Genomic DNA, 18,641 nt, shown 5'->3' with positions numbered 1-18,641 from the left:
TAAACACCTCAATCGGAATAGACTAATTGAGACCATTCCGAATACAGTTTCTATCCGATTGAAGGAGGTGGGTAATCCTGTAAATAATCCATTAAATAGTAGAATAATATCTGTGTAAACGCCTGTATCTGATTACATTCCCTATCGGAAAGTTTAAGTCTGTTCTGCTTGTGCGTCGTGTCATAGTGAGAGTTTATAGCGTTCAACATGGCGGAGCAGAAACTGGTCTGCAGAGGAGACGAAGTTTATGCTCTGATCTTTAAAAGATGGCAGTGGGACGGACGTCCAGCTTATGTGTCTCAGAACACAACGTCTTCCTCTCGGCCTTCTTTAATAAGGACGTTTTCCTGAGTCTGACATCATTTTAAAGTAATTAAAAACACAAGCGCTGCTCACTGCTGCTCATCTCACTCTGACTGGACTCACGCTGGTTGCCATGGTAATGTCTATACTAAGTTTGGATCGGATTACTTGTACTGAGCATGTGTAAGGAGTGTTGAGTAGAGTGAGAATAACCACCTCAGTCTTAATATATAATCAGAATGTGTTCAATCAATTTGGCAAATATCTTTGTACCTTGAATGTAAATACAGACACCGAGTGAGATGACATTCAAACATTGCTGAATAACCTTCTCTAGGCACTAATTTCTCAGACAAGCACAGAACTAGTTAATACTGAGTACTAGTTAAATATTAACTAGATATTGACTAAACGGGTCACCCTTTACTTTGCTATCAGAGGTTTGCTAAAAGGCCCTGTGTACAAAACACAGAGTCCTCCGCAACATATAATGCTGCACTGCCAAACTCCAGTGCTGGCTCATCTAGTGCTTCACAGACTTTTTGTCCTTTGAATTGGTTTAAACTTATATTTTCATATGTCTTATACCACATGTACACTGACTGACCACTTCATTAAGCCCTTCTCCTTGTATCTACACTCGCTGTCCATTTTATCAGCTCATCTTACCATATAGGTGCACTCTGTAGAATATGGTAAGACTGATTACAGACTTTTCTAGAATTAGCCAGTTCTTCAATGGTCAGGACCCCCACAGAGCAGGTATTATTTGGGTGGTGGGTCAGTGACACTGACGGGGTGGTGGTGTGTTAGTGTGTGTTGTGCTGGTTCTAGTGGATCAGACACAGCAGTGCTGCAGGAGTTTTTAAACACTGTGTCCACTCACTGTCCACTCTATTAGACGCTCCTATCTTGTCAGTCCACCTTGTAGATGTAAAGTCAGAGACGATAGCTCATCTGCTGCTGCACAGTTTGTGTTGGTCATCCTCTAGTCCTTCATCAGTGGTCACAGGATGCTGCCCACAGAACGCTTTGGTCTGGATGTTTTTGGTTGGTGGACTATTCTCAGTCCAGCAGTGACACTGAGGTGTTTAAAAACTCCAGCAGCACTGCTGTGTCTGATCCACTCAGACCAGCGCGACACACACTAACACACCACCACCACATCAGTGTTACTGCAGTGCTGAGAATGATCCACCATCCACATAGTACCTGCTCTGTGAGGGTCCATGGGGGTCCTGACCACTGAAGAACAGGGTAACAAAGTATGCAGAGAAACAGATGGACTACAGTCTGCTCTGTAGAGGTAGAGAGTAAAACTATGTGGTCAGTGGAGCTGATAAAGTGGACAGAGTGTAGATACAAGTAAGTGGACTTAATGAAGTGTCCGGTGTGTGAACGTCTACAGTTATTATTTTGTAAAGCCAGTTTATTTTTGAATAATTTTGTTCTCCCTTTGTGCTTCTAAAGTTTCTTTTGTACTACTTAAATGTTTAGCCTGTTAGCACAAGCACTACAGGCTACCAGGTGACTCCATGGCCTGCACAGCATCAACTAAGGAGCTGAGACAAAATAACCTATCCTAAGAATGATCACCTGCTCAGTATATAATAACTTCCATAATGTGCTGGAATACGCAGATCAGTGAGTTACGAGTATCAACCAAACTGTGTATGGGTGTATGTATGTGTGTGTGTGTGTGTGTGTGTGTGTGTGTGTATATCAGATGTTTAATCCAAGACCTTTATGCACCATTTCTTTAGCTGGCTAAACATTTTCATTCAACTTAAGTACATCATATATCACTTCATTTGTAACACTGAAGATTACATTCATGACTTACAGCTCAAAAACGCCTTTGACAGTAATTTGAGGATAAATACCTTTATTTTACAAATCTGAGTTTAAGTCTTTAAGTTTAAGACTTTCTCCATAGTCACATGTGATCTCACCTCATCTACAAGGTGTGTAAAAAGTCATGTGAGTAAAACAATCATGAAACATGTTTTCACATTCAACAATTAATTTCTATGGTATAAACATTATTGTATCTAATTAAAAACATTAATTTATTAAAACATCAGTATAGACCTCACATATAGATTATACTTTTCATGTTTCTCAGGAACTACAGCAGAACAGGTGTTACACTAAACGTTGCCCTGGTCAATTTTTTTAAATCTGCAGAGCACCTTTAGGCCTTCAGCTGTTCAGCTCAGCTTTATTTACTCATAGAATGAGTAAACTAGTCTTAGTCCAGCTCTGCTAACTGTGGAAATACCACACCAGCGTTTCTAATCATGAGCCCACCTTTATAGTTTAAAGAAGGCAGCACAAAACACAAAAATACACAAGAAACATAACCTGACTGTAGAGTCTGGATACATTTATAAGCTTTGAACATTCAACCATCCAGCTGTGTCTGAGTATAAAACTGTGAATGATCAGATAAACGTGCTGTTTCAGGCTTTTATCACATTCTGAATTCACCCAGCATATAAAACACTATTTTTGTCCAAATATTTGCTAACATTAGCCATAAGCTCACCTCAGAACGCCACCGCTTCTCTGCAGGACACACACGACCCAACACCGCCCTTCAGCACTGCTGACCCAAACTTGTCTGGCTGAATTAAAAAAAAAAAAAACTTGCTCTGTCACTTTAAAATAAATCTGATCTACAACATTTAAAGCCATGAAAGTACTCTGGTTTTAAAAAATCAACAAGCAAACCTTAATCAGGTTTCTGTTATTTCTAGCTGCTAGCATGGATAGCTATCGCTATCACTAACTCACCACATCTGCAGCAGGTTAGCTCCATTACACTGCAACATGCTGTACTTGTCATGTATCTTAACCTATTAACGCCCTCAGTTCGAGAGAAAATAAGGCCTCTTGTCTTTATTTCAAGATTAAACAGCTGCACCTGACATCAATTCAAAATAAAGCAGCCCCAGTTACCCCAGTCTGCTAAACGCAAAGCAGCCACGGCTAACGAATGCTCAGCTAACACAAAGGGCTAAATTATATATAAGCTACAAATATGTTATTTATGTTGAGCATCTGTGCCCAAGATAACAGTCTTAGAGGATCTATGCTTATGTTATATTTCATGAACTTCCACCTTATTAGCTCCAGCTAGTTTGCTTAGCTCACTTAACATTACCTGTTAAAAAAAAATCAACACTGTATAACATTACATACATATTTACACCACCACATTTCAAACGTACTTATGGTTATTAAAAAAGTACATATTTTAGATGGAATATAGTGGAAATAATACATCTCTGTAGCTCTGGTGGAAGTGTGTGAATTTTGGAGTGAAAGTGTGACGCTGCCGTTCTAAATCATGATTCAATGGATACACAAACCCTCACACAAAACCACTCTGAGGTTTAAAAGTAAACTTTTAAAATCACAGTTCTTCATTCAGAAATGCTGTTTAAGAAGCAATTAAATTTGAACTTGAAGCTGAACTTAGAATTAAATTGAACTTGTCTCTGCTCATCAGAAGCGCTTTTGACCAGACAAGCTTTATTCCAGATTCCAGAACAGACTAAAAGAGAAACAAATAATGACGACAATCTAAGAGGCCTGAATTCATGACTCCATCAAATGGGGTATATATAAACTCTTGAAGCTTTTCAGGCACACATGAATTGTAAAATGAAACATGCAGCCTAACTTACTTTTATATCTAAGCCCATCTAATCGGTGCAAGTGGCCCATAAAAACTGAGGATTTGTCCAGGCCAGACAAAACTTAAACAGCCTCGAATGTTTCTGAAACTGCTGAAAAAAGAGGAAGGTGTGAATCAGAACTGGTCATTTAATATGTGAGAGGAAGAAAAACCTCGTACTACTGTGGAAACCTTTTGCTGTACTTTTTAAAATGCCAAATAAAAAAATAAATGTAAGGACAATGTTTACACATTTATATGATCAGTTTTAACGTGCACATGTTCAAGAATTTATATTCTCTGCAGCACAGTCTTAAACTAACCACCGTAGCTACCAGTGTAGCTTTTAATGTAAAACTACATCACAAATTAGGGTAGAAGATTCAGTTAAGCACAGGCAACAGGCTACTGGTCTATTAGCTGCTTTATCATCATCGTCAATCACCCTAGAGACACAGTAAAATCCACCTTCTGCATCACCAGAACTCAAGTTTTCAGTGGTTTGATATGATTACAGAGTTCATTTATATAGAGACAGTGACACCATCACCATACAAAAAGACTGAGCTCCATCTATATATATTAAGAATTCTTCCATAATCTCACCATGGCATCCTGAATAGACCTTATAAACACATTACAATTCAGTGATGCACAGAGCAGAGTAGAAGCGCAAGATATTACTTGGATATCGTACTGTAATGTTAATTCTTTGGTGGACAGCTCTAAAATTGATTTAAAGGTAGTTCTTAGGTACTGATGAACATGTTATACTCTTCCAGTCTCTCATTAAACCCTCACAAAACAAACACTGCTCTTACTAAAGTCATGGGTTGAATCTACAAAAAGTATAATATAAATGACAGATCGTCATATGTGACATTTCTTGAAGTAAATGTAGTTCTCGTTTGATTCACGTCATCATTATATCTAGCACAAAAAAAAGAAAAAGAAAATACAATGAATAGAGAACATCAACATTAGTCTTGTAGAAAATATTAAATAGAAGTTTTAAATTCAACCATGCAAAAGGTCAGCTAAGCTAGCAGATCACTGACTGACTACAAATAAAGTCTAAACAGTGCCACATTCAGCTCTTATAAACCCAGTAATGTTCTCATAAACTAGACATCAGTCACATCTACTCACACATAAATTACTACTGATTCAGACATACAGAGAACGAGCTAGTTGGCTCTGTTGTGCTGTTACCTGTGAACATGCATCAAAGATCTTTTCCGTGGATGATGTTACAGTAATGTTGTCTTTTGATGAGCAAAACACATTTTTACATAATATAACATAGACGTCACTGTGCAGTCAGAATGAGCACTGGTTTGTTAGGAACAGGATACAAAGGTACAAAATTTTAAATTATACTAGACAGTAATAATGTTTAATTATTAAACATTATAAAAATAATGTTCTAATCTTGCGTTGAGTGGTGCGCCATGTAAGATTATCTCCTCCATAATCATACTTTATCTTCTCATCTCTCTTAATATATTTTATTGTGAACAAACACAGGTGTGTTCTACCCTACTGCCAATACTCAGTATCTCCAACTGTTGACAGAAACAGCTTGAGCTCAAATAAACAAACATTTTTCAGTGCTGTCTTTTAAAACGTGTTAACGTAGAAAAGGAAACTTATTTTCATACACCAAACAGGCATAACATTATGACCACCTCCTTGTCTCTAAGCTCACTGTCCATTTTATCAGCTCCACTGACCACATAGTTTCACTCTGTAGTTCTACAATTACAGACTGTAGTTCATCTGTTTCTTAGCATACTTTGTTAGCCCCCTTTTACCCTGTTCTTCAGTGTGTCAGGGCTCCCATGGACCCTCACAGAGCAGGTACTATTTGGGTGGTGGATCATTCTCAGCACTGCAGTAACACTGACGTGGTGGTGGTGTGTTGTGCTGGTACGAGTGGATCAGACACCGCAGTGCTGCTGGAGTTTTTAAACACTGTGTCCACTCACTGTCCACTCTATTAGACACTCATACCTTGTCACTCCACCTTGTAGATGTAAAGTCAGAGATGATAGCTCATCTGCTGCTGCACAGTTTGTGTTGGTCATCCTCTAGTCCTTCATCAGTGGTCACAGGATGCTGCCCACAGGTTGCCCAACACGCTGTTGACTGGATATTTTTGGTTGGTGGACTATTCTCAGTCCAGCAGTGACACTGAGGTGTTTAAAAACTCCAGCAGCACTGCTGTGTCTGATCCACTCAGACCAGCGCAACACACACTAACACACCACCACCACATCAGTGTTACTGCAGTGCTGAGAATGATCCACCACCCAAATAGTACCTGCTCTGTGAGGGTCCTGGGGGGTCCTGACCACTGATGAATGGGGTAAAGGGGGCTAACAAATTTTACAGGAAAACAGATAATAGTAATTGTAAAACTACAAAGTGCATCTGTGCAAGTGGAGCTGATAACAGTACCTAATAAAGTGACCATGGAGTTTAAATATTTGAATATTAGTAGGGATAACTAGATGAAATGTACAGTATCATGTATGTAAAATTATATCTTTAGATTGAAAGAGAATCAAACCATTTAACAATCATTATACATTATTGCTGTTAAAGAAACTCACCCGTCTGTCTTGGGGCTCTCATGGCATCATCCACAGCTTCATTTTCAGGTTCACTTCCATCACCGTCATCAGTTGTGTTGATTTTATCTTAAATGTAGCAGAAAGCAAAACTATATTGGTAATGACTATTCAACACGTTACATTAGTCATGGACTATATCATCACTGCTGGATCAAAACCTCATATTTCCAAAATAGCAACTTTATGGGACAAAGAAAATCACTTTAATCTTTTAATGTAAGTTAATTTAATGAACTTGTAGACCAGGGAGACGCTCTTTTTCCATGGCCAGCAAAAGTTTTAATATTTTAGCCAGCTGAGTTTTTATTCTGGGAGCCTGTAAAACTCACGGTGTTCACAAATGACCCAAAAAGTCTGAAACCTGATTCAATTTGTTGTTTTTCAGATTAAGAATTTGTGAGAGAGTCGCCACATGTTTACACAAGTGTGCTGATCTGAGATGTTCTGGATTTGAGCACCACACTGCACTGTGTAGAACCTCAGACAGTCCTGTCCTCTGTAATGACTTTGACAGCTGGGTCTGGCAAACGAGAAGCTGTTGGCCTCCTGAACCCCACATGCCGTTCTTTTACTAACTAAAAGTATCAGCGTCTACCATGTTTGGTCTGAAGGACAGTGACTTTCACCCCTTTTACCTTTGATCTCAACTCTGAAATGGCTGCAGAGTTTCTGTTCAAACTTAGAAAGGCCAACTGCAACATCTTCATGAAGAAGAGTTTTATCTCTTTCTTAAAAGCTTTTAAGATTCATCTTGGAGATTCTCCAGCACATCTTCAGTTAAAAACAATCATTCTTGTGAGGGTAGTTTTAGCGAGCTCTGCATAGCTTTGTGGTGATGGAGCTTTTTCAGGATTTCAGATGCTGCATCTGCTGTTGTCTCCAGGAGTTTGTGAAGAAGCTGAGCATCATGATGAAAGGCAGTGTTGATGGTTTGTTGAACTTTGCTTCATTCAGTGTGTTTAAAGCTGTATGTTAGATCAGCTCTGACTTTGGTGGTTTACAGCTTCAGTCTGAGTTGACTTGATTAACTCTTCATCTTCAGCCATAAGAGCCCTACAGTGAAGGATCTCACAAACCTTCTGCAAAGTGTGCCCCAAGTTCAGTGCTAGGCTCGGCGTTTAGTAGCAGTTCTGTTCCTCATGATAGTCTGACACCTTCTTGACAGCTTGATTGACCTTTGAGAAGCTTGCAGGTTTTACAGCGTCATCAAAAACCTTCCAGATTCATGGAGCGTCTGTTGAATGTACTCATATTTGGTCGGGTCATTGCCCTGTTTGTTGAAGAAAGATGGCGCTGGTTGATAAATACAGAAGTCACAGCATACTACAGAGGCAACCTCATCTTGTTTCATTGCACTCAAGAGCTTCCAACCCCCTTTTTCCAGCAGTCTTTTACATCCTTTTGAGTACTTTGGGAACAATGATGCTTCTGAAACTTCAGCCTCATTCATGAGGGTTTTCAAGTGGTGAGAAATTTTGAACGGTGGTTTCATCCTGAAAATCAGTCTCACTATCAGCACGTCTAACCTCCAAGAGCTCTTTTCTTGTAGGCGTTACAGTGACTGATCTGGATGGACAGAAGTCATTTGTTCCACTGCCTAAAGCTGCAGCTTCCTATGACAGTCTGATTTCTGAGACGGACTTCACCTGAACTTTCCCTGAATGTATATCTTCCCATTCTCTAGAGCTGTCTGATTCATCAACTGAAGGAACACTCCTCAACTGCAGCTTTCACTTAAGGAGATGGCTGACAGCAGCACATGTAGTCCAGTGTTTATTCCAAACTGTTAAAGATTTTAATCAGCATCAAAAACAATCAACCCATTTTTTTTATTTTTTACTTTTTTAATTCCTCATTGTGTGGAAACAACTCTAAATTATTTAACCTTTCATTCATCACTTTCAGAATGGCATATCAAAAATATGTGTACAGCACAGTGTGCTAAATATAAGAATGGCCACCTTAATATGAAATAAAGGCATATTCATAAAGATATGCTATTAATCATTTGCTGTTTAAATTATCTAACTGTAATGACCGTTACCGACTGATCCACCTCATGCAGCAGGTCCAACACGCAGCGCATTTGTGTGTGTATATATATATATATATATATATATATATACACACACACACACACACACATATATATATATATAATTATTATATATGTATATGTATATATGTATGTATGTGTATATATGTATAATATAATATTGTACTGTCTTTCTTACTGACTGAGAGCACTAACAGCAAGTGTCAACATCTTCTTTACATCACGACTCTGAAGACAGTTAATGTTGTCCACAGGTTTAATGACGTTGGAAGTTGTGAAACTACGAAAAAAACATACATCTCAAATTAGTTGAGTGTTCTAATCATTGACATTTACATGAATAAGTTGCTCCCTGTAACACTGAATAGCTAGGCTAACATTATCAGTGCATGATAGAAGCTTGCTTATAGATGCTATATTCAACTAAGCAAAATAGCACAGAAACAGCATAAACTCAACAAATATCTAAACATAAGTAAGGGTAAACATTATAGTAAGAATATACATACAGACGATGCAACGAAAGACAACAGATGATAGCAGATGCGAACTGTAAGGATTCGTCAAAAACCAGACGCTTGCGGATTAAAAGGACAAAAGGTTCTTTAATCGGGCTAGGCAGAGGCAAGGTCAGAAGGCAGGCGTGGGTCAATTCTAGAAGAGAAACTATAAGGCGGTGATTATATCACCAAGCAAACAAAGTCCAAAAAGGGGCAAGGCAATAACAAAGTCAAAAAACAGGCAAAGGTCCAAAAACGTAGATCGGCAGAGACAGGCAAAAGTACAAAAGGCAAAGTCAAAAAACTAAATAAAGGTCAAAACACGTACATCAAACAACACGCGGGGATGCTCGTAAAGAAACAATACCTCGCAATAAACTAAACTAAAGCCTGGGCTTAAATGCTAGTCTGACTGAGTCATGTGTTTCAAAACACAGGTGCAAACATTCAGTACTCAGGTGAGCGCGACATCTGAAAGGAGCGTGGAATCTCCTCGGAGGTCATGTGATTCCCCATTGTATTGTGGGTAATGTAGTCTGTTGAGTTCTCCGAGTTGGAGGGAAGTTGCGTTGTCACGTGATCGTCCTGAGGGTTCTGGGAACTGAAGTCCGAGTTTTCTAGTGACATGGGTTGATGTGTGACATGAACAGATTGTGGAGAAGTCCATCAGCATGTAACTGAACAATGAACACACTTCCTGGTTCCTTTACTTCCTGTGTGATGACACCAGAACATGTATGCCAAAATCCGCCACTAGGTGGTAGGAAAACGCTACATGTAACAGGCTGTTACAGCACACTCCCTGCCTGGCATTATTAAATGCCATTTGAATTACACAAGAACTAGAGAATAATAGGTCCTAGTGAGCAGGTAGAAGAAGAATTAGTTCTGACAGCGGTCTCGGATACAGTTTAGTCCCATTCTGACGGGAGACCTTAATCTCAGCTTTGCGAACATTATCTTTCCTGGGAAAGACCTGGGTGACAATTCCCAGAGGCCATTCATTCCTTTCCAGCTGGTGATCTTTGAGAAGTACAATGCTTCCAGGCTCAATGTTAGGCTGGCTGGATTGCCATTTCCTCCTCGGCTGCAAAGAAGTAAGGTAATGCTTCCTCCATCTGCTCCAGAAAGTTTGAGCCAGGTGCTGTACTTGGCGCCATTGTCGTTTGAAAAGGTCTCTGGTTCCAGAGTCGTCAGAAGGAGCTGAAGGGGCCCTTCTTTTCTGAGTCAGGAGAGTAGTGGGCGTAAGTATGACTGGATCATCTGGGTCTGTACTCACAGGTATGAGAGGCCTGGTGTTGATTATGGCAGCCACTTCTGCCATCAGAGTGGTAAGTACTTCGTGCGTTAGCTTTGAGTTCCCCAGTTGGAGAAACATTGAGTTGAGGATTCTTTTAGCAATTCCTATCATCCTCTCCCATGAACCGCCCATGTGAGGGGCGTGGGGAGGGTTGAATAGCCAGGAACAGCCTCTTCCTGCAAGGTACCTCTTGACATAAGCTGAATCGATGTTTGATGGGATCTTGAGTTCAGCAGATGCCCCGACAAAGTTTGTTCCTCTGTCTGAACGGATCTGCTTCACTGGACCTCTTACAGCGAGGAAGCGGCGGAGAGCGTTAATGAAGCTTGACGTGTCAAGAGATTCGATGACCTCTATGTGAAGTGCTCTCACAGCCATGCAGGTGAATATCACTGCCCATCTTTGCTGTGGGCTAAACCGCCTCTCGTCCGACGTGCAACAATGTCCCATGGACCAAACAGATCGCAGCCCACATTAGTGAAAGGAGGTTCCATGGATAGACGGTCGGCCGGCAGATCAGCCATCTTCTGCATCTCAGGTCTGCCACGGAGTTTGCGACAGGTAACACAATTGTGGATAATGCTGCTCACATGTCTCTTCACACCGATGATCCAATAGCCAGCTGTACGGATGGCACCTTTTGTGAAGAGGCATCCCTGGTGTGAAGTCTGCTCATGGTTGTGTCTAATCAACAGTGTTGAGATATGGTGTTTACCAGGAATTATCAGAGGGTTCTTTTCTCCTATCCCAAACACTCCTTCGTTTATACGACACCCGACTCTGAGAAGGTTCTGTCCATCAATGAAGGGGTCCAAGTTTTTAAGAGGACTCTTTTGAGGAATCTTCCCACCCTTTCTCAAACAAGCCAATTCGTCAGCATATGTGTCCTCCTGGACGGCCCTGATAATTATGCACTTGGACTGACCAAGCTGCTCAGCTGTGTGTGCTTGTTGACACAAGTGCCATCCTCTGCAGCTGTTGCCTCCTTTATCTGGGTTGCTGTGGTAGCTGTGAGAGATATAACTGACATTGCTAAGTGCACGATTTAGAGACCACCATGTGGAAAACCTGGAGAAACGCTGGGATCCAAGTTGTTGAAGAGCAGCCTGTGTGTTGAGAGTGGAGACTTGAGGACGGACTTCAGCATCTGTATTTGGGTCGACAAGCTCAAAGGTGTCCAGTCCAAGAGATTCTCTGGAAGCTTGAGTCAGGAAAGTGGGTCCAGTGAGCCATGTGGTATCCAAAAGACGAGCAGCAGTGACTGACCTGGTTGCATGGTCCGCAGGGTTTTGATCCGTGGATACATACTTCCACTGCCGTGGATGAGAGGACCTTCTTATGCGTGTAACCCTATTACTCACATATACATAGAAACGTCTCATCTCATTGTATATATATCCTAGCACTACTTTGCTATCCGTGTAGAAGGTCGTAACAGCATATCAAGCTCAGACAAGATGAGATCTGCCAACTCCACTGCCAGCACAGCAGCGCAGAGCTCCAACCTAGGGACTGTGTGTTCAGGCCGGGGAGCCAGCTTCGCTTTGCCCATAACGAACCCTGTGTGAGAATTCCCGCTTTCTTCAATCACTGTCAGGTAAGCAACCGCTGCTATTGCCTTTGTTGATGCATCTGAAAACACACTGAGCTCTCTTCTCTTGGCCTCAGAGGGAGAAGCTTTGGTGTAGGGTCTCAAAATATGCAGGTGAATGAGGTCCTTTAAAGAGTCTTTCCAGGATGTCCACTGGTCTAACATCTCCTCTGGCAATGGGGAATCCATGTCACATTTCTCTTGAGTGAGCTCTCTCAGAATGTGTTTGTCTTGAATTGTGATGGGAGCAATGAAGCCAAGAGGGTCATACACTCTATTTACCACTGACAGGACACCACTACGTGAGAAGGGCTTCTTTCAATATCAACTTTAAAGATAAACCTGTCAGTCTTCAGATCCCAATTAAGGCCCAGGCTGCGCTGTACCATAGGAGTATCTGAGCCCAAGTCCAAATCTTTCAGGTCTGATTCTCCATCTTTCACAGACTCTCTTAGGCAGTGAATGGCAACTGCTGGACTGGGACCATTCCCAAAGACATGCACAGTCATACAATACTCAATAACATCTTGAGCAGGATCATTGTCTTGGAACCATAGGAAACGTAAGAAGTTCCTGTCTTGTTCCCGTACACGGAAGCAGTAGAACATCTGCTTAATATCTGCCATCGCAGCAACAGCTTCTTTGCGGAATCTGATGAGGACACCCAAGAGCGTGTTATTGAGGTCGGGCCCCTTCAAGAGGACATCATTGAGAGATACCCCACCATACTGGGCGCTGGAATTGAACACGACACAGATTTTACCAGGCTTTTTTGGATGGTACACGCCAAAGGTAGGTAGATACCACCGTTCCTCATTTTCCTTGAGTGGAGGGGCAACCTCAGCATGTCCATTCTCTAATATCTTTCCCATGAATGAGAAAAAGTGTTTACTCATCTCTGGCTTCCTCTCAAGATTTCGTTTGAGAGAGAAGAAGCGGTTAAAAGCCTGAGATTTGTTATCAGGAAGCCGAGGCCTTGGACACCTGAAAGGCAAAGGAGCTATCCAGCTATTGCCGTCATCCTTTTTAAGGTCCTGTTCCATTACTGCCATGAAAGTGAGGTCATCAATGGATGGAGCCTTCTTGTTATCATTGCCTGTCAGCTGGAACACATTACAGCCTAAGCCATCACCTTCACAGGTAAGTGTTTCTCCAAGGCATGCATTAACAGACTGTGAAGATTTGGGGCAGAATTTCTCCTTCACATTGAGGATACTAGGACAGGGCTCAAAGAGAGTAGGACAATCTTGTTCTAGGGCATTTGTGAAGAGGGTGGTTACACATAATGGCTTGTGAGCATTCCCCAAACAGACATTACCCATTACCGCCCACCCTAGATCGAGCTTCTGGGCATAGGGAGCATCTGGTGGACCATTGATATGCTTACGAACCTTGTGGAGTCTGATGACATCACGGCCAAGCAGAAACATGATGGGCACATTGGGCTTCAGTTCTGGAATGAGGTAAGCTATTGGCTTCAGGTGAGAATAGAAGGAGGCAGCACTGGGCGTTGGAATCTCCGCTCTATTGTCTGGTATCTCATTGCATTCCAGCAATCTTGGTAAACGTTGAATGGTTTTACCATCTAGTGACTCAATGTAGAAGCCAGAGGTTGCCCTGCCCATATACTCACTCACACCTGAGCAGGTTTTCAGAGTGTATGATGAAGTGGGGCCTTGCACGTTGAATGTGTCAAAGAAGTCAGAGCGAGCCAAAGACCTATTGCTTTGTTCATCCAAGATAACATATACTTTCATCGCCTGGTCACGGCATCCTTCAGGATACACTTTGGCTAAAAGGATCTTTGAGCAGGACCTGTCTGTAATATCTCCTCCACAGGTGTTGGTGTCGACTTCCGCTCCCCGCCATGCTCTGAGGAGGGGTGTGTATCTTTGCCCCACAGCGGTGGTCCTGGATGGAGAACAGAAGGGTGCAGACCACTATCACATTCAGTGCACCTTATAGTGCATTGGCATTCTTTGGCAGTGTGTGCTGTGGAGATGCAACACTTAAAACAGATACCATTCTTTTTCAGGAAGTTCTTGCGCTCCTCTATGGATCTTGCACGAAATGCGCGGCACTTCTGTAGAGAATGTGGCTTATTGTGGACAGGACATGTCTTGTCAGGATCATCCAGTTTCTTTCTTGTTCTGTCTTGATTTGAGCGGGCAACTGGTGACACGTCTGTTTTGTGGACAGAAACCCTCTTTCGATCTGCTAGCTCTCCATGGAGGTTTTTCCACTTTGTTGGAGTCTGTTTGACCTGTAAGCATGAAACTTGGGTCATTTCTAATCTGAGCTTGCTGGTAAAGAAAGGCAATGAAGACAGAAAAAGGAGGAAATGCAGCTAGATGTTGTTTATAGCTGCATCCATGGGACTGCCACTTTTCCTGTAAGCCATATGGAAGCTTTTGAACTATGGGGTTGACACCTCTGGCTGTGTCGAAATAGGAAAGACTAGGAAGATCTCCCTCTGCTTTAGCGGCATCCAACTCCATCAACAAGTCACTAAGATCCCTCAGTTTTGAATAATCTTTATTGCTGATTCTGGGGAAACTGTCTAGTTTCTGGAACAGAGCTTTCTCGATTACCTCTGCCGAACCATAGCATTCATCCAGTCTGCTCCATATCATCTTCAGCCCCTTTGCTGGCTGGTTTATATGTATGGATCTTATGCACTTTGCATGCTCAGCAGACTCTTTTCCAAGCCATTTGACAAGAAGATCCATTTCTTCAGTACATTTTAGATCCAAACCTCTTACTGCATTCAGGAAAGAACGCCTCCAAGACCTGTAGCTCTCTGGCTGATCATTAAATTGAAGCAGACCAGTAGTGATGAGTTCACGTCATGCTAGAAATCTCACAAAGTCTGTTGTTTGGGAATCAGCAGCATGAGTGGGCTGTTGCATATAACTGTGAGGGTGAAAAGACCTAGCATTGGTGTTGCTATCAGGAGAATGAAGTATTGATTGGCTCTGTGGACAAGACGGAAGACATTCCTCCTCATTTTTGAAGGTAACACTGAAGAGGCTGGCTGAACTGGGTTGGAGTGCAATCCACGTTTGAGATAGGGAAAGGGTTTGGAGACTCCTGTTTACTTGGGGTGTGGGAGAAGTCATGAGTATTTGCAGCAGGCGGAATAACGCTTTCCGGGTTGTATACCGGCTTGACCATAGATGGCTGTGTGTGTGACAACTTTGCCTCATCCTGAAAGGGTGGATCCTCCTCTTGTGCTAAACTCCTTTCCTCACATATCTTAACTTGCTCCTCCACGTAATCTTGTGTGCGCTGGGCAGACACAAATGGTGATGAAGCAACTGGGAGTTTACAGCTGAGTCTTCCTTCACTCATAGTGGCTGCTGCCTCAAGTGCCTCTGCCTTTACTGTAGCAACAGCAATTTCCTTTTCTATGGCCAGCATCTCCATTGTAGCTAAACTTTCTCCATTCTCATTCTGATCTCTTTCTCAGTGTACATCAAGCGTGTTTTGGCTGAACAGTGAACACACTTCCTGGTTCCTTTACTTCCTGTATCTGCCATCTTCCTGTATCTACATGTAACAGGTTCTTACAGCACATATTTATATATATATATATATATGTGTGTGTGTATGTATGTGTATGTGTGTGTGTGTGTGTATGTATGTGTATGTATGTGTGTGTGTGTGTGTGTGTATGTGTGTAACATTTTTCTGATAGTCACAGCAACAGTTTCTCTAAATTACCTGTGGAAGCTGCTCCTCAGGCTGGAACTGGTCCTTCTCGGTCACCAGAGTTGTGATGAGAACATCTGACTCAGCAATGTTCCAGAAACAGAAGTAAAATTCAGAAATGTGGTTCCAACCATGATCTGATTTGCTGCGTTAGACGCTGTTCTTGTGGTTGTAGTTGGTCTTTTTCATTTGCCATCTGTAAATGTATGATTATGAGAATCAATGTGGAAGTTTCAGAAAAAGACTAGAAATGAAAACATCAGTTAATCTTGTTTTCATTCACAGTGAATGTTCATCTTTAAGTACCCTGCATCTCCATATTAATGCTTGTTATAGCAGATGGGTTTTTCCTGCTACTGTGGTTGTTTTCATTTTGGGCTAACAGGGTCATCATTCATCAAGTTTCCAGAGAGAGTCGTCTTCCAGAGCAGCATCAACACTGAAACATATAAATAAAGCATAACAGAACTTTTAGTTCTAGAACCACAAAAACAACAGAAAACCATTTAAAAATTAGCACATCAGCCTTTCCTCACATATTACACTGACCAGCCACTTCATTAAGGCCACCTTCTTTTTCTACACTCACTGTCCACTTTATCAGCTCCACTGACCACATAGTTTCACTCTGTAGTTCTACAGTTACAGACTGTAGTCCATCTGTTTCTCTGATACTTTGTCACCCTGAGTGCAGAAACAAGGAGGTGGTCTTAAAGAAGTGGCTGTCCAGTGTCCAGCTAAATGAGAGAGTAATATCATTCACACCAAAAACCTTTCCACTGTAATGAAATTCAGACATGAACACTTTCAGGACATCATTATAGATTTTCTGTCTCCTTTCAGGTTCATGTTTAGTTATTAGTTCCTCTGTGATCCAAAAGAAAACCTCCCTTATCAGAATGGACACAGCTGAATACTTCACAGTCTACGAGAGAAAACAGCGAACATGTTGACCACATCAAACCACATTAACCTAAAACAAATAAACACACACAGCCAATTAAATATGAATATTAAATTACCTTTTTCTGGATTTATATATTTCACACCAAACCCATCTTTGTCTTTATAAACAGGTGTAACATTTGCTGCCTCTTCTTCTGGATTCAGTTCTTTTTCTCAGCTCCATGGCAGCCATTTTTCATGATGGCTCCACTCCTTATAGAAAAATATCAGTTTTATCTTTTCATATATGAAATATTTTACTCCCTTTATTTGATTGACTGTTGTTAAAAGGAGTTCAAGACAGTCTTATTACAGCTGAAGTCTAACTTTTATTTTTGAACTAGCTGTGAGTTTCTGAATGTGACAACTAAACTAATCAAATCAAATCGAATCAGCTGAAAGGTCCTTGTAAACTACAAAAACCAACACGCTCACACACTCACACAGTCTCACACACACACTCTAAAGTATCTTCTGGCATTTAAACCCCATAAATGACAGAGAATGAAGTTGAGTTGAAAGGTCCTTATAAACTATAAAAACGAATACACTCATACACACACACACACAGTCACTCACTCTAATGTGTCTTCTTGTGTGCAGATTCCTGTGAGTTCACTCTGGATCCAAACACAGTGCACAGTTCTCTCTCTCTGTCTGACGGGAACAGAAAGGTGGAGAATGTGGGATCTTCACAGTCGTATCCTGATCATCCAGAGAGATTTGATTACTATAATCAGGTTCTGTGTAGAGAGAGTCTGACTGGACGCTGTTACTGGGAGGCTGAGAGGAGCGGGACGGGTGAAATAGCAGTAATGTATAAATCAATCGGCAGGAAAGGAGACAGTGATGACTGTAATTTTGGACGGAATGTAAAGTCCTGGAGTCTGAGCTGCTCTGATTACATTTACTCTGTCTGTCACAATAATATCAGCACTGATATCTCTGCTCCTCCCTTCAGCTGTAAGAGAGTAGGAGTGTATGTGGACTGTCCAGCCGGCTCTCTGTCCTTCTACAGCGTCTCTGATGATAAACTGACCCATCTACACACTTTCAACACCACATTCACTGAACCGCTCTGCGCTGGGTTTTGGGTCGGTTCTGATTCCTCAGTGTGTTTAAAATAAAATAACCTCCTGAGTGAAAATCACAAAACACAGAACACACACACACAGAACACACACAACACACACACACACACACAGACAGAGCCTTAAAAAAAAACTGAATTCTCTCTCTGTGTCTCTGTCTCTCTCTCTCTCTTTCTGTCTCTCTCTTTGTCTCTCTCTCTCTCATCACTTCTGTTTTCGACTTGTATTTTTCACTCTGAGCTCTGTTTGTAGTGTTTGTGTGGTTTTATGTATAAAACAGTAATTATTCATTTTTATATGATCATTTTTTATTTTCTCTTTATTCTTTATAATTAAACCGTCTGTATTTGTCTCTGTGCCTTTAAGACTGATATATGTAAATGAGCTCTGTTCTGATTGGCTCTGCTGTATTGTGCCTGATTTATAAAGCAGTTCAGTCTGTGTTTCTCTGGTTTGGAGGTGATTCAGATGGAGATGATGTACAGAATCAGTGGAAGATCAATAAAGAACTGATTAAACTCTCATAATTATGATCATTAATAAAATAAAGTGTTGATAAACTCAGATCTGATTTATTTACACCTGAATAGACGAAACAAACTGAGCTTAAAGTGAAACTGAAACACCTTTCAGGCTGAATAGAGGAAAACAGGTTAGCGTAGAGCTAACAAGCTACCTCACAGCTGACAGGTTAGCATAGAGCTAACAAGCTATTTCACAGCTAACAGGTTAGCATAGAGCTAACAGGCTATTACACAGATGACAGGTTAGCATAGAGCTAACAAGCTATTTCAAAGCTAGCAGGTTAGCATAGAGCTAACAGGCT

At 41.4% G+C, this 18,641-nt stretch overlaps 1 protein-coding gene across 6 annotated transcripts in view; it reads left to right on the top strand.

Annotated features, from left to right (window-relative positions):
- Window positions 1-17,937, top strand: part of LOC118803726 (ribonuclease inhibitor-like) — a 62,961-nt gene extending 45,024 nt beyond the window's left edge. For 5 of the 6 annotated variants that reach the window (XM_036564211.1, XM_036564214.1, XM_036564213.1 and 2 more), the window contains one exon: window positions 17,328-17,937. In XM_036564211.1, coding sequence (XP_036420104.1) covers window positions 17,328-17,851 — 524 coding nt within the window. In that variant the 3' untranslated portion in view covers window positions 17,852-17,937. The remainder of the gene's footprint in view (window positions 1-17,327) is intronic. The other variant, XM_036564215.1, reaches the window with a different exon arrangement.
- Window positions 17,938-18,641: the final 704 nt, after the last annotated feature.

This window comes from Colossoma macropomum, unplaced genomic scaffold (genome assembly GCF_904425465.1).
Source record: "Colossoma macropomum unplaced genomic scaffold, Colossoma_macropomum, whole genome shotgun sequence".
Taxonomy (NCBI): domain Eukaryota; kingdom Metazoa; phylum Chordata; class Actinopteri; order Characiformes; family Serrasalmidae; genus Colossoma; species Colossoma macropomum.
The sequence above is the reverse complement of the archived record's forward strand: the minus strand, read 5'-3'. Positions and strand labels throughout refer to the sequence as shown.